Source organism: Papio anubis, chromosome 12 (genome assembly GCF_008728515.1).
Source record: "Papio anubis isolate 15944 chromosome 12, Panubis1.0, whole genome shotgun sequence".
Classification (NCBI taxonomy): domain Eukaryota; kingdom Metazoa; phylum Chordata; class Mammalia; order Primates; family Cercopithecidae; genus Papio; species Papio anubis.
The window spans coordinates 101,662,779-101,684,393 of NC_044987.1; the positions used below are offsets into that span (position 1 = coordinate 101,662,779).

At 40.9% G+C, this 21,615-nt stretch overlaps 1 protein-coding gene across 3 annotated transcripts in view; it reads left to right on the top strand.

Moving 5' to 3' along the window:
- NUP160 (nucleoporin 160) overlaps positions 1 to 21,615 on the top strand; it is a 71,266-nt gene that overhangs the window by 27,545 nt on the left and 22,106 nt on the right. For all 3 annotated transcript variants that reach the window (XM_003909910.5, XM_021925784.2, XM_021925785.2), the window contains 14 exons: positions 2,090 to 2,174; positions 3,430 to 3,498; positions 5,492 to 5,575; positions 5,868 to 6,038; positions 7,798 to 7,897; positions 8,164 to 8,329; positions 8,779 to 8,906; positions 8,984 to 9,144; positions 12,708 to 12,841; positions 14,076 to 14,146; positions 14,847 to 15,006; positions 16,553 to 16,622; positions 17,609 to 17,707; positions 19,174 to 19,293. In XM_003909910.5, the coding sequence (XP_003909959.1) occupies positions 2,090 to 2,174; positions 3,430 to 3,498; positions 5,492 to 5,575; positions 5,868 to 6,038; positions 7,798 to 7,897; positions 8,164 to 8,329; positions 8,779 to 8,906; positions 8,984 to 9,144; positions 12,708 to 12,841; positions 14,076 to 14,146; positions 14,847 to 15,006; positions 16,553 to 16,622; positions 17,609 to 17,707; positions 19,174 to 19,293 (1,618 nt within the window). The remainder of the gene's footprint in view (positions 1 to 2,089; positions 2,175 to 3,429; positions 3,499 to 5,491; positions 5,576 to 5,867; positions 6,039 to 7,797; positions 7,898 to 8,163; positions 8,330 to 8,778; positions 8,907 to 8,983; positions 9,145 to 12,707; positions 12,842 to 14,075; positions 14,147 to 14,846; positions 15,007 to 16,552; positions 16,623 to 17,608; positions 17,708 to 19,173; positions 19,294 to 21,615) is intronic.

Consider the following 21,615-nt stretch of genomic DNA (forward strand, 5'->3'; position numbering starts at 1 on the left):
GTACATTTTGTGTTGTTTTTTACATTTTTGTTTTAGGACAAAATGAGATTTTTTGGGATTGGACTAAGATAAAATGCCATATTTCTTGGGAGAGATAGCACATATCCAAAATACCTCTAATCTGGGAGTTTTCTTTGTTTCTAAGCAAAGACTATTCCTGATTCCTGTAGCTACGTTAGGACACTATAGCCTTTGTGTTTTCAATTTTCTCATCATGAGATGAGAAATAGATTGGACAAGTGCAGTGCTTCTCACTGCACTTTAAAACAGGGCCGGGCACAGCAGCTCATACCTGTAATCCAAGCACTTTGTGAGGCTAAGGTGGGAGGATTGCCTGAGACCATGGTTCAAGACCTGTCCGGGCAACATAGCAAGACCATGTCTCTATAAAAAATAGCGGCTGGGTGCGGTGGATCATCCCTGTAATCCCGGCACTTTGGAAGGCCGAAGTGGGCAGATCACGAGGTTGGAAGTTTGAGACCAGCCTGGCCAACATGATGAAACCCCGTCTCTACTAAAAATACAAAAATTAGCCGGGCATGGTGGCATGTGCCTATAATCCCAGCTATTCAGGAGGCTGAGGGAGGAGAATCTCTTGAACCCAGGAGACGGAGGTTGCAGTGAGCCAAGGTTGTGCCATTCACTCCAGCCTGGGCAACAAAGCAAGACTCCATCTCAAAAATAAATAAATAAATAAAAATAAATATTTAGCTAGCCAGGTGCGGTGGCACGTTGCACCTTAGACTGAGGCAGGAGGATTGCTTGAGCCTCAGAGTTCAGGCTTCAGTGAGCTAGGAATGTGTACTTTTTTTTTATGTGTATGAAATTATAACACAATTTAATGTTGATTATATCTAATATTAGATATATTTGGTATCTAATATTTTTTAATGTACATGATATTAGTTTGCAAACTTTAGGTAGTTAAAAATACATTTCACAAAACAATTTTTGGCTGGTCCCATGATAATGGATTGTCAGAACTTTACGTTAGTGTCACTAAAGTTGGTATACAGCCCTCCACTGCTAAATTTGACTGGCAAAAAATAAAAAACAAACCCTTTTGAAGCAAACACTTGTCTAACCCCTGAAACACCTGTAGAGGATCCCTTGGGACAGAGCTTGAGGACCACTGAACTAATTGAACCCTCTGGGTCCCTGATAACCCTAGAGCCTAAGGTAGAATTCTGGGAATGATTGCCTCCCGCTGGTTGACCTCAAGCCATACCTCAGAAGATAAAAAAGTACTCCTTATAGATGGCGTTTGAGCAAAGTAGTCAGAAAACACAGGCTGCAGAGTTGGAGCAGGGTTGGAATCCTAGTTGTGCAACTTACCAACTGTGATAAACCCTCAGCCTCACTCTCTATATCTGTGAAATGGGAGTACTATATCCTTGAAAGAATTGTAAGGCATACATGAATAATGTCTAAAACTGGATCTAGCGTAATATCTAGCAAATAGTAAATGCAGAATAAAAGTTAACTAGTCTTTGTATTTGATGTCTTAGTGTTAAAATGACATTAAAGATTATAGGCTTGGCATCTGAGACAATGAGTTTCAATTTTAGGAAGGTACTTATTAAAACTTGGTAAGAAAACTTGTATAAAAACTAGGCTTTGTGGCCGGGCGCGGTGGCTCAAGCCTGTAATCCCAGCACTTTGGGAGGCCGAGGCGGGTGGATCACGAGGTCAGGAGATCGAGACCATCCTGGCTAACATGGTGAAAACCCGTCTCTACTAAAAATACAAAAAACTAGCCGGGCGTGGTGGCGGGCGCCTGTAGTCCCAGCTACTCGGAGGCTGAGGCAGGAGAATGGCGTGAACCTGGGAGGCGGAGCTTGCAGTGAGCCGAGATCGCGCCACTGCACTCCAGCCTGGGTGACACAGCGCGAGACCCCGTCTCAAAAAAAAAAAAAACTAGGCTTTGCTAAAAATGTTTCTTATTTAAAAAAAAAATGTTTTTAATAGAATCAAGCAGTCATTGCAGGGGTTCTGTGATGGGGTCCTCCCTGCCCAGATACTGCCAACAGCATGCATTTCATTTTTAGTGATCATTTCTATATAAACTGGTGGACTTTTTTGTCTCTAGTAATGTTGCAGGTCAGTGGAATCCAGTTTTTATGCAGCCTCTGCCAGAGGAAGAGATTGTCATCAGAGATGATCAAGACCCCAGAGTAAGTAAATGCTCAAATGTTATATAAGGGAATGATTTACCTTGATCTGTTTGTTTGTTTGTTTGTTTTGAGACAGAATCTCACTCTGTGGCCCAGGCTGGAGTGCAGTGGCATGATCTCGGCTCACTGCAACCTTCACCTCCCAGGTTCAAGCAATTGTGCCTCAGCCTCCCAAGTAGCTGGGACTACAGTCACGCACCACCACACCCAGCTAATTTTTGTACTTTTGTAGAGACGGGGTTTCACCATGTTGGCCAGGCTCGTCTCGAACTCCTGACCTCAGGTGATCCGCCCACCTCAGCCTCCCAAAGTGCTGGGATTACAGGCGTGAGCCACTGTGCCCGGCCAAATCTCCACATGTTTAAGGGACACCCTCAGGATAAATAAAAAAGTTTCCAGTTGATGCCTTAGTGTTAAAATGATGTTAAAGATTATGGGCTTGGGATCTGAAACAATGACTATTTGCAGGAGTAAAAACCATACTTTAAAAATCTTAAATTGAATTTTCATTTACTACATTTTTAATCCCAAGAATTTGTTGGTGGTAGTTATTTATTGTTCCAGTTAACTACTGGCACTTGGCTTTATATGCTGATTACTAAAATTCTTGTTTTTCTCCTTCGTTTCGGTCATTTTATCATCTATCAAAAGCTCAGTAGAAGGAAGGAAACTTGAATGACTGTTAGTGAGAATTACTACTTGGGGGCAAATCTAGTTTAGGAGAGTTGGTCAAAATCATTAGGCAGTATGAGATTTTTCCATGTTCTCTCTACTTCATTTCCCTACCTGTGAGAGTTTATTGCTGTTTGTTTTGTTTGCATATAATACCTATTATTACTGGTTCCATTTCTTTTACATGTGAGTCATAAAATGAATACTATAGATGGCGTAGAAACCAGCTTCATTTACTTGTTCTCTTACCAATGTATATCACCAATAAACTAGATTTGCTTCTTCTATTTAAGATTGGCATTTGACAAAGCTTGTTTTCTGCTGAAACCCAATGAAGCTCTCTGTGAGGAACACACCATTTTAAGTATAGTACCTCTAGTTGACTCAAAGACATTGCAGTCTTCACTTTCAGGGTGAAAACATGGAACTGCATTACTGTTATTGCCGACATGTAGAAGGGCAAAATGGCAATGTTCATATAGTAGAAACTCAAACTTTGGTGTTATGCGTGAATTTGCTGTTATGTGGTGACTTCCACATTTTGTTTAGGACGATAGTAACTTTTGTTTTAATGTTCTAACAGGAGATGTATCTGCAAAGTCTTTTTACACCAGGACAATTCACAAATGAAGCTTTATGTAAGGCTTTACAGGTCAGTAAAAACATATTTACTGTTTATTTAAGACTATTTCTTATTTTATTATGTATTATATAATTAATAATTACTACTAAGTTTTTGCATATGTTAAACACTGAGTGTACTTCTGTATTTCTACATATGTGTGTTTGTAAATACTTTTATAATTTTTTTAATGTTCTTTCCATTAAATATAATATTCCTGGTGGAGAGGTCAGTGGGGGACCACTTTCCCAATAATCGCAGCATGACACATGCTAGAGTTAAAAAGAGAAACCTCTACCTACAGTATTGTAAAAAGATACCATACTACACTGCATACTTAAAGTGCTTTTTTGTTTAGTTTTGGTTATACTGTTCTAACCTTTTTATTAGGACAGTGAAGGTCTGACTTGGTTCAAATTCAAGAAACTCTTGGCCGGGCGTGGTGGCTCACGCCTGTAATCCCAGCACTTTGGGAGGCCGAGGCAGGTGGATCACGAGGTCAAGAGATCAAGACCATCCTGGCTAACATGGTGAAACCCCATCTCTACTAAAAATACAAAACTTAGCTGGGCGTGGTGGCGCGTGCCTGTAGTCCCAGCTACTCAGGAGGCTGAAGCAGGAGAATCTCTTGAACCCAGGAGGCAGAGGTTGCAGTGAGCCGAGATTGCACCACTACACTCCAGCCTGGTGGCAGAGTGAGACTCCGTCTCAAAAAAAAAAAAAGATAAAGGCTTTTAGCTTCAGATTCATAGTATAAGAGAAGCCCAGTGCTTTACAAAAAGATTCTTTGGCCAACAGTGGTGACTCACACCTATAATCCCAAAACCTTGGGAGACTGAAGCAGGAAGATCACTTGAGCCCAGGAGTTTGAGAGCAGCCTGGGCAACAGAGGGAGACCCCATCTCTGAAAAAAAAAAGAAAAATAGCCAGGTGGTATGCACCAGTGGTCCCAGCTACTCAGGAGCCCTAGGTTGGAGGACAGCTTTAGCCCAGGAGGCAGAGGGTACGGTGAGCCTTGATCATGCCACTGCATTCCAGCCTGGGAAACAGAGTGAGACCCTGTCTTTAAGAAAAAAAAAACAGAAAGGGTTTTTTAAGGTTACGCAGGCTTCTGGCCAGATGCAGTGGCTCATACCTGTAATCTCAGCACTTTGGAAGGCCAAGGGGGTGATTTGCTTGAGCTCAGGAGTTCAAGACCAGCCTGGGTAACATGGCAAGATTCCCATCTCTTTTAAAACAACAAAAAAGTTATATAGACTTTTTTTTTTTTTCCTTTGAGGCAGAGTCTTGCTCTGTTGCCCAGGCTGGAGTATAGTGGCACGATCTTGGTTCACTGCAACCTCCACCTCCTGGGTTCAAGTGATTTTCCTGCCTCAGCCTCTCGAGTAGCTGGGACTACAGACACATGCCACCACACCCCACTAATTTTTGTAGTTTTTAGTAGATACAAGGTTTCGTCATATTGGCCAGGCTTGTCTCGAACTCCTGGCCTCAGATGATCCACCCGCCTTGGCCTCCCAAAGAGCTGGGATGACAGGCATGAGCCACTGCACCCAGCCTGCATAGGCTTCTTTAAATTACTACTTAGCTTCATGGATGGATTTAAAATACAATAACTCATATAATTGAAAGTTATATTAGAATCTTCTAGTCTGACCTCCCACATAAAACAGAAATGCCTTCTGAGGCTTTTGTGATAGTTAATTCAGCCTTTAATTGTCTCTACCTCCACTGACCACTGTCTCACTACCTCTTGTGGGAGTTATTATTCCCAAAGTGTATCATTGAAAAGGAAGCCTCTCTTCTATAAATCAACCCTTCAGGTATTTTAAGAATCTTTCCAGGTCATCTTTCTCCAGACTAAATACACCCAGTTTCTTAACTTTCTCTCAGGTGATGTGTGTTCCACGTATGCCAGATCTCTATTATATAGTTTTATATTGCCTCTATGTCTTCTAAACTGAAATATTTTTCATTCAGTTTTGGCTATTATATAGAAGTCTAAAATGTCTTTTAATGTTAGATTTTCTGCCGAGGAACTGAGAGGAATTTGGATCTTTCCTGGAGTGAACTGAAGAAGGAAGTTACTTTAGCTGTTGAAAATGAGGTGAGGTTTGGGTAGAGAAAGAGTAAGAATTCCTTCCATCTTGATATAGGGCAGATTGGCACTGAGGAATTATTGGAATTCTTCACTTGACCTTGTTCGTGGGAAGTACAAATGTTTTAAACCTTTTAACTAGAGAATCAGATATGCATTTGCATATTCTATGGCCTTTTATACGTAAGGAATATTCATTTGGCTGTAGCTTAGTATAATGATATTGGACAATTATATTTTTTGTGGACAAAGATCCTAAATGGCATCAAAAGTTTAATTTCTTTCATTTCTTCTTTGCCAGCTTCAAGGAAGTGTAACAGAGTATGAATTCTCCCAGGAGGAGTTTCGAAATTTACAACAAGAATTCTGGTGCAAGTTCTATGCCTGTTGTCTTCAGTATCAAGAAGCCCTCTCTCATCCTCTTGCCCTACATTTGAATCCACACACAAACATGGTGTGCCTGCTGAAAAAAGTAAGCGAACTGAAGCATGGAGAAGACCTTCTTGAGACAGTTCAGTGGCTGTTCTAATAAAAAGCCTTCAGAAAACAAAAAGTTCAGTGGGTCTTGCCGAGTGTTAGTCTGCCGAATGTTGCGGTTAGCCTTTATGACTTTGCGTTTGTATTTTTTCCCCTAAAATTGTGATTCATTCATTTAAATAGTTTTCTGTGTTATTATCTGTACTTTTTTTGTGTTTTATTGTATTTATTTTCTTTTTTTTTTTGAGTTGGAGTCTTGCTGTGTCACCCAGGCTGGAGTGCAGTGGCATGATCTCAGCTCACTGCAACCTCTGCATCCGGGGTTCAAGCAGTTCTCCTGTCTCAGCCTCCTGAGTAGCTGGACTACAGGTGCACGCCATCATGCCCGACTAATTTTTGTATTTTTAGTAGAGACGAGGTTTCACCATATTGGTCAGGCTGGTCTTGAACTCCTGACCTTAGGTGATTCACCTGCCTCAGCCTCCCAAAGTGTTGGGATTACAAGTGTGAGCCACCACACCTGGCCTATTTACTTTTTATATTGAGGTAATTTCCAACTTAAGGTAGGAGTTGCAAGAGTAGCACAAAGAATTCCTGTATGCACTTCACCTGGATTCATCATTTGTTAACTTCCATTTGCTTTTCTTCTTTCTCTAAACATAGTTTTTCCTGAACTGCTGAAAAGTTAGTTGTAGATATCATGCTCCTTTATCCTTAAATATCCTTAAATATTTTAGCATGTATCTAAGAACATGGATATTAAATAACCACAGCCCAATTTAAAAATCAGGTTATTTGATATTGACATAATATTATACAGTTTATATTCAAATTTTGTCAAATATAATATATATATATAGTTTATATTCAGATTTTGCCAATTGTGCCCATAATTTTTTTTCCTGATCCAGAATCCAATTTTTTTTGTTTTTGTTTTTGAGAGGAGTCTTCTCTGTCTCCCAGACTAGAGTCCAGTGGTGCAATCTCTGCTTACTGCAACCTCCGCCTCCTGAGTTCAGGCGATTCTCCTGCCTAGCCTCCAGAGTATCTGGGATTACAGGCATGCGCCACCACGCCTGGCTAATTTTGTATTTTTAGTGGAGATGGAGTTTCGCCATGTTGGCCAGGCTGGTCTCAAACTCCTGGCCTCAGGTGATCCGCCCGTCTTGGCCTCCAAAAGCCCAGGATCCAATTTAATATATATATTTAGTTACTGTGTCTCTTTTGCTTAACCTCAAACTGTTATCTGCGTTTGTCTTTCATGAGAATGACATTATTTGAAGACTATGCTTGTTTTTTGTTTTTTGTGTTTTGTTTTTGTTTTTTTTGAGTCAGGATCTCGCTGTGTCACCCAGGCTGGAGTACAGTGGCACTCTTAAGGCTCACTGCAGCCTCAACCTCCCAGGCTCAAGTGATCCTCCCACCTCAGCTTCCCTAGTAGCTAGAACTAAAGCTGCCTGCCACCACACTTGGCTAATTTTTTTTTTTTTTTTTTAAGAGATGGGGTTTCATCATGATATCCAGGCTGGTCTTGAACTCCTGGGGTCAAGTGATCCTCCCACCTCAGCCTCCCAAACTGCTGGGATCACAGGTGTGAGCCACTGTGCCCTGCCAAGACTACACCTATTGTTTTATAGAGTGTATTGCAACTTGGGTTTGTCTCGTGTTTCCTCATGATAAGATGCACATCTCAATTATTTTATACCTTTAAACTTTTACTGAAAAAAATGTAACTGGAAAATTTGTTTTCCCAGGGGTACCTGTCTTTCCTTATTCCCTCCTCCTTAGTGGATCATTTATATCTCCTGCCTTATGAGAACCTTTTGACAGAAGATGAGACAACCATATCTGATGGTAATAGTAATTGTTATGTCCATATTTAATCCCCTTCCTACATAAACCCTATGCTTCGTTTCACATGGATACAAAAAATATTGATTGCCACACCTGTCTTGGTCACTTTACCACACCACAAATATTTTAATGAACACTTAAGAGACCAAAGCATCTCTGAGACCTCAGATAGATATCTTGTCATTTAATTATTAACATTTTAATGTAGTATCAATCAATAGATAGTCATTGGCCTAAGACATAAATTAACTTTCTCTTATTTGTAGATGTGGATATCGCTCGGGATGTCATATGTCTTATAAAATGCCTCCGGCTGATTGGAGAGTCAGTAACTATGGATATGTCAGTTATTATGGAAATGAGTTGTTATAACCTACAGTCTCCGGAAAAGGCTGCAGAGCAGATTCTGGAAGATTTGATCACTATTGATGTGTAAGGAGAATTAGGGTAAAGTGCATTTCCTAATGGAAATTCAGCATTTTTAGCTGCGAAGTTGGGATTTTAATGTATGTTCCAGAGTGTACAAAGTAGTAGCTTAAAGTCAAACTGATGTGCCATGATTCTAAATACATATTTCTACTTTTAACAGAAAATTTAACACATGACTTCAAGTCTGGAAATAGACTTGTAAAATATGCTTTAACAATTAGCTAAAAATTCTAAAAAACAAAAGTATTCTTCTCACATTTGTTTTGTGTGTTGTTCATGAAAAACTGAGCGAAAATTTGCTATGTAGAGGGACTGTATCTTGTATGCCAGAGTGATTATCTTCATTCCTTTATCTGGTTCTCTTGTTTCATAATGTGTTTAGCTTATAGGACATATAGAACTTGTCTTACGTATTCTCGGTAGTAATGAGAGTTTTGTAATTGTCCTTATAGAGAAAATGTAATGGAGGATATTTGTAGTAAACTGCAAGAGATTAGGAACCCAATCCATGCAATTGGACTCCTTATACGGGAAATGGATTATGAAACAGAAGTGGAAATGGAAAAGGGATTCAATCCAGGTAAATGACAGAACAACAAATGTGCCTCTTTGATTAAAACAATGATGCATTCAACTCCACTTTTCTTCTTTTTACAGCTCAGCCTTTGAATATTAGAATGAATCTTTCCCAGCTCTATGGTAGTAGCACAGCAGGGTATATTGTGTGCAGAGGTGTGCATAAAATCGCCAGTACTCGTTTCCTGATCTGCCGAGATCTTTTGATCTTACAGCAGCTGTTAATGAGGCTTGGAGATGCTGTAAGTACTGCTTGAGGGAAAACTTTTAAAATCTAAAACCTGGTATAAGCCTACAAGCACTTAGGAGCAAAATGGCAGCCCTACTAGCACAGATACTTTTGTCTTGGTTCACTGCTTTAGTCCCCCAATCTTGGCCTTATGAGGTGCTCTATCGATATTTTTGAATTAAGAATGAATAAGCATTGTAATCCTTGTGAGATTATAGATTAAGAGCATGTGTGGAGGGGATTGTGGGGAGGGAGAACATCAGGAAGAATAGCTTATGGATCCTGGGCCTAATACTTAGGTGATGCGTTGATGTGCAGCAAACTGTCATGGCACACGTTTACCTACATGACAAACCTGCACATCCTGCACGTGTACCCTGGAACTTAAGAGTTGATTAAAAGAAACATATATGAAGCAGATTGCTTTACTCTTAACCTTTGTATGTGTAGTAGTGGAAAATTATCCCAGGTTGGCTCTCCCAAAATGTAGTTTTATTAGTAACTATGAATGTGGTAAGAGTATCCTTTAGTATGGAGGAAGAAAAAGAAAACTCTTTTTTTTCCTCTCTCTCTTTTTTTTTTGAGATAGTCTTTCTTTGTCGCCCAGGCTGGAGTGCGGTGGCCTTATCTCAGCTCAAGCAATTCTCCTGCCTCAGCTTCCTGAGTAGCTGGGGTTACAGGTGTGTGCCACTGCACCCGGCTAATTTTTGTATTTTTAGTAGAAACGGGGTTTTGCCATTTTGGCCAGGCTGGTCTTGAACTCCTGACCTCAGGTGATCCACCCACCTCGGCCTCCCAAAGTGCTGGGATTACAGGCGTGAGCCACCTCACCTGGCCTAAGAACTCTCTACAGTGCAAGGCTTACCCTAAACACAGTTTTGAGATGCAAGTTTATCTTTGTGGTCCTCCTAACTCCATTCTGTGCTTTCTTTTTCATTCTGTTCTTCTTAGACCACCAGACTCTTGTTACTAATATATAGTCCTAATCACCCACCCTACTGAATGTCCCATGCTAAGAAATTATTTTTCTGCCCACAGTGAGACGTCCTATTTTTTTTCTAAGTCAGTAATATCATTTGAGCCTATCAAGGAAGCAGTCTAGTTAAACCAATTCATATTAATGTGTAAATAGCCAAAAGTCCTTTGGGGCTCCCATTTTAATTCTGACTTAAAATGTATAAATGTACTTATACATTTTAGGTCAGAATGTATTAATTCAGGCCGGGCACAGTGGCTGACACCTGTAATCCTAGCACTTTGGGAGGCTAAGGTGGGCAGATCACTCGAGGCCAGGAGTTTGAGACCAGCCTGGCCAACATGGCAAATCTCCATCTCTATTAAAACAAAAAAGTTAACAGGGTCTGGTGGCACACTCCTGTAATCCCAGCCATTCAGGAGGCTAAGGCATGAGAATTACTTGAACGCAGGAGGCAGAGTTTGCAGTGAGGCGAGATTGCACCACTGCACTCCAGCTTGGGTGACACAGCGAGACTCTGTCTCCAAATAAAAGAAAGAACTTATTAACCTAGATACATTGCTTATGGTAGAATTTCAAGCAAGAGTAAGATAAAGGCCAGATGTAGTGGCTCATGCCTGTAATCCCAGCACTTTGGGAGGCCGAAGTGGGCTGGTTGCGTGAGTCTAGGAGTTTGAGACTAGCCTGGGCAAACCCTCATCTCTACAAAAAATACAAAAATTAGCCAGGCATGGTGCAGCAAGCCTATAGTCCTCACTACTTGAGAGGCTGAGATGGGAGAATTACCTGAGCTCGGGAGGTTGAAGCTGTAGTGAGCTGTGATTGCCCCACTGCACTTCTGCCTACATGACAGAGTGAGACCCTATCTCGAAAAAAAAGAAAAAAAAATGGGGAAGATAATTTGTTTAAGACCACCAAGTTGAAAAGGGAACCTTTCCTGAAAGTTACTTAGGTTGTTTAGCCTTTACTAAGTTCTTTTTGATCTATGTAGATTCTTCTATTTTTTTTCGGGTTTTTTGTTTTTTAAATTATAACTTTTGTCCATTTTTCTGAACACAGAAGTAATAAGATATTCACTGTAGAACCTTTACAAAATATATGTAAGCAAAAATTTTAAAAATTTGTTATTTTCTACCCAGTGATTACTACTTAAATTTTGCTATATACCTTTTTTCCCATGCAAATTCTTTTTGGTTTGTTTGTAAAATTTGAAGAAACTGCATAGTATTTTTTGTAATCTGGTTGTTCTGTTCTTCCACTTTATAAATCTCACCAACATTTTTCTCTTTGTTGCCAGTTTTTCCCTTATGTCCATAATTTTCTGCACATCTTTTTTTTTTTTTTTTTTTTTTTTAGAGTCTTGCTCTGCAGCCCAGAATGGAGTGCAGTGGTGCAATCTTGGCTCACTGCAGTCTGCAGCCTCCACCTCCTGGGTTCAAGCAATTCTCATATCTCAGCCTCCCAGTTAGCTGGGATTACAGATGCTTGCCACTACACTGGCTAATTATATTTTTAATAGAGATGGGGTTTCGCCATATTGGCCAGACTGGTCCCGAACTCCTGGCCTCAGGTGATCTGCCTGTCTCAGCCTCCCAAAGTGCTGGGATTACAAGTTTGAACCACCATGCCTGGCCACTTTTTATACATCTTTAATTATATCTCTAGGATAAGTTCTAAGAACTAGACTTTGGTCTACAGGTTATGCACATTTTAAGTCTTTTGGTAGTACTGCCAAATTTGCTTATAATGGTCATACCTATTTTTTTACCCAACACCAGCAGTATATGAGAGAATTTAGATTTCCCTGTGTCTCTTCAATTCTTTGTTGTTTTTTTTTGTTTGTTTGTTTGTTTTGTTTTGAGACAAGGTCTCACTTCTGTTGTGCCCAGGGTGAAGTGCAGTGGCTCCATCTTGGCCCACTGCAGCCTCGATTTCCTGGGCTCAGTTCAGCCTCCCACATCAGCCTCCTCAGTACCTGGGACTACAGGCACTTACCACCACGCAGGCTAATTTTTTTTTTTTTTTTTTTAGGCGGAGTCTTGCTCTATCACCTAGGCTGGAGTGCAGTGGCACAATCTCAGCTCACTGCAACCTCCGCCTCCCAAGTTCAAGCAATTCTCCTGCCTCAGCCTCCCAAGTAGTTGGAAATACAGGCGCCTACCGCCATGCCTGGCTAATTTTTGTAATTTTTACTAGAGACAGGGTTTTACCATGTTGTCCAGTCTGGTCTCGAAATTTTGGGCTCAAGTGATCTGCCCACCTCAGCCTCCTAAAGTGCTGAGATTACAGGTGTGAGCCACTGTGCCTTGCCCTCTTCTTTAATTCTGAACCCGCAGGTTTAATGAAAGTTAAGCTTTTTATTGTTGGTTTCTTTTCATCATCAGCTTCCATTACTTGGTGAGCTGTTTTTGATTATTTTTTGACTGTTAATGTTTGGGAAGATATTTTGCCACTTGCTACCGTAAAATGTAAAACATGCTGCTTTTACAGTATTGTGACCTTTGTATTTGTTATTTTATTTTACTTCCACCTGAGCCGTAAGAGTTACCATTACTAATTGCTATAATTTCTTGTCCTATCCACCCACCCATAATGCATAGGTGATTTGGGGAGCTGGTCAGCTCTTTCAAGCTCAGCAAGACCTACTACATCGAACAGCTCCCCTACTCTTATCTTATTACCTCATTAAATGGGGAAGTGAGTGCTTGGCAACTGATGTTCCACTTGACACACTGTGAGTTTCATTATCCCAATTATTTAAAATGTAAATTGTGAGTTTAGTTATTTTTCCCATTGTCTTAAAGGGAAAAAGTTACAGTGTTTTGTTTTGTTTTGTTTTTGAGACAGTCTTGCTCTCTCTTGCCCAGGCTGGAGTGCAATGGCATGATCTCGGCTCACTGCAACCTCCGCCTCCAAGGTTCAAGTGATTCTTCTGCCTCAGCCTCCCAAGTAGCTGAGATTACAGGCACCCGCCATCATGCCCGGCTAAATTTTGTACTTTTGTAGAGATGGGGTTTCACCATGTTGGCCAGGCTGGTCTCAAACTCCTGACCTCAGGTGATTCGCCTGCCTTGGCCTCCCACGGTGCTGGGATTATAGGCGTGAGCCACCGCACCCAGCCGGGAAAAAGATTTTTAACAGTATGCTGTAAAATTATATGTCGTTAAGATTCAGAGATCTTTTTGGTACCTCTACTTGTTAGAGGTTGAAAGCAACTTATAAGAATGAAAATAATAAGTCACATGTAATCATAGACTGTATGTATGTCTACAGATAAATTATGTATTATATATACTTATGTATTATACATTTGTATGTACATATAAATCATGTTGAATATAAAATAAGATGAAACCAGAAGGAAAGATCATACACAAAACATTATGCTAGTTATTTTAGGTAGGCTGAGTTTCTTTATAGCTGAATCCAAGAATTACAAGATTAACTTTTTTTTTTTTTTCTTGGAGATGGAGTTTTGCTCTTGTTGCCCATGCTGGAGTGCAGTGGTGTGATCTCAGCTCACTGCAACCTCCACCTCCCTGATTCAAACAATTTTCCTGCCTCAGCCTCCAGAATAGCTGGGATCAGAGGCGCCTGCCACCACACCTGGCTAATTTTTGGTATTTTTAGTAGAGGTGGCATTTCACCATGTTGGCCAGGCTGGTCTTGATCCACCCGCCTCGGCCTCCCATAGTGCTGGGATTACAGGCATGAGCCACCACAGCTGGCCGAGATTCACATTTGCAATAAGATAAACCATCCTGTTTGCTCCGGCTCCTCATTGAAGGGTCACAAAGTGATATTATGGGCAACAATCTATAATGATTTCCAGTTTTTTTTGTGCTTTCAGTGGAGTTTTTATTTGCAATTTATTAATTAAATTGACAATGTTCTTAGTAGAAAAGCTTGTAGAAGTATTGTTTAGCATAGGAGAATTTACTAAGTTGTCTTTTCCCCTTTTCTCACAGGGAGTCTAATCTCCAACACTTATCAGTACTGGAATTAACAGACTCTGGTGCTTTAATGGCAAATAGGTTTGGTAAGGAGTGGACTATGTACACATTTCATTTTAAACTGGGGATTTATTGCATATTCATTAAAGTGGTCTCTTGCCACCTTTGCCATAGAAAGGTTGCTAGGCTCTTTGCTTTCAGAAGGCATGAGTAAGCTGTGGCCTGAGATCTCCATTTGTGGCGTGGGGTCTGTGAAGCTGTAGTACCAGACCAGGCGTATGTTAAGGATATTTTATATGTATATATATAGCTGCTTTCCCGTTCTGTTTTGATGCTTCAGTGATTAATTTAACAAAATCATTAAAAAATTCATTAACGTTTATGGTAACTTTTGTAATCTTAGTCAACAGATATTTAAAGTATCCCTCGTGTTTGAAAACCATTCTGGAGAATTTATTTTGTATTGTTGTGGTATAAAAGTTGAAATCCTAGGGCTAATTGTATTTATCATGAAGAATTTCTAGGGAAGGCACTTAAGTGTTGTGAGATCAGTGAAAAGAAATGACTGTAACTTTGATGTGAATGGTGTTTTCATTGCATTTTTATAGCGCTTCACAATTTACAAACTACTTTTATTTATGGTGCCACTGGATATATACCCATGATACATTTCCTTTTTTGAAGTGCTAAATTGTTTGTTACAGGCATAAAATGAATTGATAGATTATTTTAATTGAAAATTGATATTACCACTACACAAAACTGTCATAACTTTTTCTTTTTAAGTATCTAGTCCTCAGACTATTGTGGAGTTATTCTTCCAAGAAGTTGCAAGAAAACACATTATATCTCACCTCTTCTCTCAGCCAAAGGCACCTCTGAGCCAAACTGGATTGAATTGGCCTGAAACAATTACTGCAATTACCAGTTATTTATTGCAGCTTTTGTATCCTTTTATTTAAGAGCCAGTGAAAAGCTCTCTTCTGGCCAGGCATGTTGGCTCACTCCTGTAATCCCAGCACTTTGGGAGGTGGAGGTGGGCTTATCACTTAAAGCCAGGAGTTCGAGACCAGCCTGGCCAACATGGTGAAACTCCCATGTCTACTAAAAATACAAAAATTAGCCAGGCGTGGTGGCCTGCACCTGTAATTCCAGCTACTCAGAAGGCTGCAAATAGCTTGAACTTGGGAGGCGGAGGTTGCAGTGAGCCAAGCTCGCGACACACACTCCAGCCTGGGTGGCAGAGTGAGACTCTTCAAAAAAAAAAAAAAAAAAAAACCAGTTCTTTTCTATCTAAATAGTCTAAGGTTCTTATTTTGCCTATGTAATGAAATATCTGGGTCTGTTTTAAGACATTATTCAGCCGGGCTCCGTGGCTCACGCTTGTAATCCCAGCACTTTGGGAGGCCCAGGCGGGCGGATCACGAGGTCAGGAGATCGAGACCATCTTGGCTAACACGATGAAACCCCATCTCTACTAAAAATACAAAAAAAAATTAGCCGGGCGTGGCGGTGGACGCCTGGAGTCCCAGCTACTTGGGAGGCTGAGGCAGGAGAATGGTGTGAACCCGGGAGGCGGAGCTCACAGTGAGCCAAGATAGCGCCAGTGCACTCCAGCCTGGGCGACAGAGTGAGACTCCGTCTCAAAAAAAAAATTATTCATTCGGCTGGGTGCAATGGCTCATGCCTATAATCCCAGCACTTTGGGAGGCCAAGGCGGGCAGATCACTTGAGGCCAGCAGTTCAAGACCAGCCTGACCAACATGGTGAAACCTCACCTCTACAAAAAAATACAAAAATTAGCTGGATGTGGTGGCATGCGCCTGTAGTCCCAGCTACTCAGGAGGCTGAGGCAGGAGAATCACTTGAACCTTGGAGGCAGAGGTTGCAGTGAGCTGAGATCATGTTCCTGCACTCCAGCCTGGGCAACAGAGTGAGACTCTTTCTCAAAAAAATAAAAAATAAAAAAAAGACATTATTCATTCAACAAATATTTATTGAATGGCTCTATATGCCAGGTACCATGTTATGTGCTGGATGTCCACTGGCACCAATACTGTGTTCTGCAGTACACCAGCTGGAATTGAAAATGAACACCCAGTAATGAAATACAGGCTTTTAAAAATGTATTTATTTTTAGAGACAGGAATCTTACTGTGTTTCCCAGGCTGGTCTTGATCTCCTGGGTGCAAGCAGTCCTCCCACCTTACCCTCTCAAAGTACAGGGACTGCAGGAGTGAGCCACCATGCCTGGTGAAATAGATGCTTTATTCCGTAGTTACCTGAGTTCTAAGCTCTGTAACAAGTCTCCTGGTATATATGTAACTGTTTAACTGTATTCTAGTGACGATGAAAGAACATGTGCTTGGCCAACTTCTCTTCCTTGTTTTTGTAAATTAAGCTATTTTATGGACTTTTCTGAATTTGATGCCCAATGTATGTGTTTAAGATTTGCCAACAAAAATTAAGAAATCTCCTTAACCAATGACTAGATGGCCTAGCAATCCTGGGTGTCTCTTTCTAGAATGTTTGATGGGAAATTGTCAATATGTACAATTGCAGGTGAGTTCCTTTGAACATTTCACATCTACACATTCTTGTAAAGCATGGGATTGCAGAATATTTTTCTTTGTAAATGTGAACTGCATTTTAAAGGACCACAATAATTTAAACTTGATTATGCGAAGACATACCCCAAAGAGATTGTTCTCTATTTCTGTACCATCCTGAACTTGCTTGATCTTGTCTGATCTACGAAGCTAAAGAGGGTTGGGCATGGTTAGTACTTGGCTGAGAGAATACCTGATTCTAAAGGCTTTTAAAGTAAGTAATAAAATAAATTTTTAAAGAGAGAGATTTTTCTCTACTTCTCTGGACAGTATAATTCCTAACATGATTTTTTTCTAGAGTATCTTTTTTTTTTCTTTTCTGAAACGCTGGAGTACCGTGGCATGATCTTGGCTCACTGCAACCTCCACCTCCTGGGTTCAAGCAATTCTCCTGTCTCAGCCTCCCGCGTAACTGGGATTACAGGCTCATGCCATCACGCCCTGCTAATATTTGTTTTTTTAGTAGCGACGGGGTTTCACCATGTTGGCGAGGCTGGTCTCAAACTCCTGACCTCAAGTGATCCACCCACCTCCCCAAAGTGCTGGGATTACAGGCATGAGCCACTGCGCTGGCCTCTAGAGTATCTTTTTAAGAAATTAACTCTGCTAGGTTTTCTTTATAGTAATACAAATGTACTATTGTTTTCATATACATCCTTTACTGGAATCTAGTCATTGAACCAATAAATACCAAAAATTGGAAAATTGCTGAGATGTAAAGTATGTGTATGTGTGTTACTGAACTGTTTGTGTAAGGAAAGGGAGAATGGATGAGGAAGGAAGGCAACAGGGGTAGGTTTTAATCTCAGAATTATGTCAGGAAATAAAACATTTGTTCAAATGCTCTCTTTTCATCCTCTGTGAAGAAGAACTTGGGAATGAGTATCTCCTTAAGAAACATTTATTTTCTAATCAGAAAGCACCTTTTATGCCTTTAAGGATTATATTCAACTGCTTCATCCCTGGTGTCAAGTCAATGTTGGTTCCTGTCGATTTATGCTGGGAAGGTGTTACCTAGTTACAGGAGAAGGACAGAAGGTAAACTACATTTGAATGGTAAATAAACTTTAACGCAAGGAAGTTGCTTAGCTTCCATTTGACTAGGTTTTAGGGGATGGGAGACATAGAATCCTCTAGACAAAGTTAAAGAAGACTGTACTAATGTCAGTCAAAAGCATAATATACATGTGAGGACTATTTACTTTCTTATATTCTGCAATTTAGATAAGACTCAGGAACATAAGAAAATATTACAACTCTCCTGCCCCTGTGTGTTTTTAGAGATTCCTTTTGTTATTATTATTATTATTATTTTGTGGAATCAGGGTCTCACTGTGTTGCACAGGCTGGACTCAAGCAATCCTCCCACCTTGGCCTCCCCCAGTGCTGGGATTACAGGCATAAGCCATCGCGTTTGGCCAGGATACATTTTTATAAATCAAATTTATTTACTTATTTTATTATTTCTTTTAGACAGGGTCTTGTCACCCAGACTGGAGTGCAGTGGTGTAATCATGGCTCACTGCGGCCTCAACCTCCTGGGCTCAAGCAATTCTCCCACCTCAGCCTCTCAAGTAGCTGGGACTATAGGCACGTGCCACCATTCCTGGCTAATTTTTAAATTTTTTGTAGAGATGGGGTTTTCCCATGTTGCCCAGGCTGGTCATGAACTCCTGGGCTCAAGTGATCTGCCCGCCTCAGCCTCCCAAAGAGTGTTGGGACTACAGGCATGAGCCATTGTACCCAGCCCAAATTTACTTATTAATTACATTTTTTTTTTATTGCTTTATGCTGCTTTTTTTCTCATTATGGTAGTTTACATTTTTAATTTTTTCCCTGATGTTCTATTATATAAATTTTCAAACAGACAGGAAAGTTTAAAGACTTTTACAGTGAACAGTATTTACCTATCACTCAAATTCTACAATTGTTAACATATTGCTACAGTTGCCTTATGTATGTATGTGTCAATCATCTTATTAAGGTTTACTTTCTTTTTTTTTTTGAAGACAGTCTTGATCTGTCACCCAGGCTGGAGGACTGGAGTGCAGTGGCATGATCTTAGCTCACTGCAACTTCCGCCCACCAGGTTCAAGCGATTGTACTGCCTCAGCCTCCTGAGTAGCTGGGATTACAGGCGCCCGCCACCACACCCGGCTAATTTTTGTATTTTTAGTAGATACGGAGTTTCACCTTGTTGGTCAGGCTGGTCTCAAACTCCTGACCTTGTGATCCACCCGCCTCGGCCTCCCTAAGTGCTGGGATTACAGGCATGAGCCACGACACCCGGCCAATGTTTACTTTTTAAAGTTAAATGTGAGATAAATTTTTAAAAACATGAATGCATCACACAGAATTCAGATGTGTCAGAAACTGTGCATATAGTAGACCATGTTAAATAATGTTGTTTCTTTTTTGGCTTTCCTTTGCATGTGAACCCCTGATTTATAGCACCTGGAATTGGAATGATCTGTTACAAGTTATTTTATATTTTATTTCTCCAGGCTCTGGAATGTTTTTGTCAGGCAGCATCTGAAGTAGGCAAAGAGGAATTCTTGGATCGCTTGATTCGCTCAGAGGATGGGGAGATCGTGTCTACCCCCAGGCTGCAGTATTATGACAAGGTACATTGTGTCTTGGTTTGGCCTTATACCACCCTGTGTAAAAACACATCTGAAATATATTGCTTTGCTATTTTTGGAGAAAAATACTACCAAAATTTAGTTGCTCCCTGAATTTCCAAATTTAAGAAAAATGAATTTGCCTAGAGAAATTAAGGAAACATGGCTGGGCACGGTGGCTCATGAGTACAATCCCAGCACTTTGGGAGGCCAAGGCAGGCAGATCACCTGAGGTTAGGAGTTTGAGACCAGCCTGGCCAACATGGTGAAACCCTGTCTCTACTAAAAATACAAAAATTAGCCGGGCGTGGTGGCGGGTGCCTGTAATCCCAGCTACTTGGGAGGCTGAGGCAGGAGAATCACTTGAACCTTGAGGTGGAGGTTGCAGTGAGCCAAGATCATGCCGCTGCACTCCAGCCTGGGTGACAGAGCAAGACTCCATCTCCGAAAAAAAACAAAAAGAAATTAAAGAAACATATTTTACGTTAACATTTTTTCCCAGGATCTATAATTAGGGTTAAATGGTAAAATTTGATAAATATTTTTAACTGAAATGAAATTTTCATCATGGTATTTTATTAGCCCAGTTGCCATTAGAATTTTATTACTTGATTTGCACTTTATTAGTCTTGCTGATATTTCTGGGAATTGACTAGTAATGCTGTATTTAGCCTTAGTTTATAATTTGGACTTGAGGATCCTCTTGACCTGTTTCCTGCCCTTCTTTCCTCTGGTCACTCCATTGTAACAGTGGTGACCTTCCTACCGTCTCATTCAAGTCAAGCGCATGCTCTGTTCTCTTCAGGGCCTTTCTGCCTGCTGTGCTGTCAGCCTGAAATGCCCTTCTTCACACGCTCATTCCACTCAGGTCTCTGCTTATCTGTCACCTTCTCAGATAGTGCCCTCTGCCTGGCCTGTGCAGAAAAGCTTTTTTATTCATCCTCTTGCGCACACTTCCAGATTGTATAACATTTCATCATACTCGGTTTCATATTTTAGACTACTATTTATCTGGATTTCCCACCAGAAAGTAAATGCCACAAAAGCAGTCTTCACTGTGTTAATTGCTTATTAGATAAATGAATTTACACTGAAGTAGATTTGTAGCTCTTAATAACCCTTGGCCGGATGTGGTGGCTCACACCTGTAATCCCAGCACTTTGGGAGGCTGAGGCAGGCAGATCACGAGGTCAGGAGTTTGAGACCAGCCTGACCAACATGGTGAAACCCCATCTCTACTAAAAATACAAAAATTAGCCATGGTGGTGTGCACCTGTAGTCCCAGCTACTCAGGTGCCTGCGTCAGGAGAATCACTTGAACCTGGGAGGCGGCGGAGGTTGCAGTGAGCCGAGATCATGCCACTGTACTCCAGCCTGGATGACAAAACAAGACTCCACCTCAAAAAAAAACCAAGAAACCCTCTACTTTCCTACTAATGACAATTCTTTTGAATTCCAGTCCAGCCTGGGTGACAGAGTGAGACCGTGTCTCAAAATTAAAAAAAAGTATTATGTGCTCTATATAATCATATATACTATACTCTTTTTTTTTTTTTTCTTTTTTTGAGACGGAGTCTATTGCTCAGTGCAGTGGTGCGATCTGGCTCACTGCAACCTCCGTCTCCCAGGTTCAAGCAATTCTCCTGCCTCTGCGTCCCAGGTAGTTGGGATTACAGGTGTGCGCCACCACACCCCCACTAATTTTTGTATTTTTGGTAGGGACGGGGTTTCACCATGTTGGCCAGGCTGGTCTCAAATTCCTGGCCTCAAGTGATCCACCTGCCTCGGCCTCCCAAAGTGCTGGGATTATAGGCATGAGCCACCGTGCCTGGCCATGCTATACTTTTGATACGACTGGCAGCACAGTAGGTTTGTTTACACTAGCATCACCACAAACATGTGAGCAATACATTTTGTTGTGGTGGCTATGATGTCACTAGAAGATAAGAATTTTCCAGGTCCATTATAGTGGGTGCAGTGACTCACACCTGTAATCCCAACACTTTGAGAGGCTAAGGCAGCAGGATCACTGGAGCCTAGGAGTTTGAGATTAGCCCAGACAACATAGGAAGACCCCATCTCTACAAAAAATTAAAAAATTAGCCAGGCATGGTGGTGCCTACCTGTGGTCCCAGCTACTCAGGTGGCTGAGATGGGATGATCACTTGAGCCCAGGAAGTCGAGGCTACACTGAGCTATGCAGTCCAGCCTGGGCAACAGAGCAGGACCCTGTCTCAAAAAATTAATAAAAGTAATTGTAAAACTTTTTATTTTATCTTCATCCTTCATAAACTTATATTTTGGATGTGTCATACATATGTATTA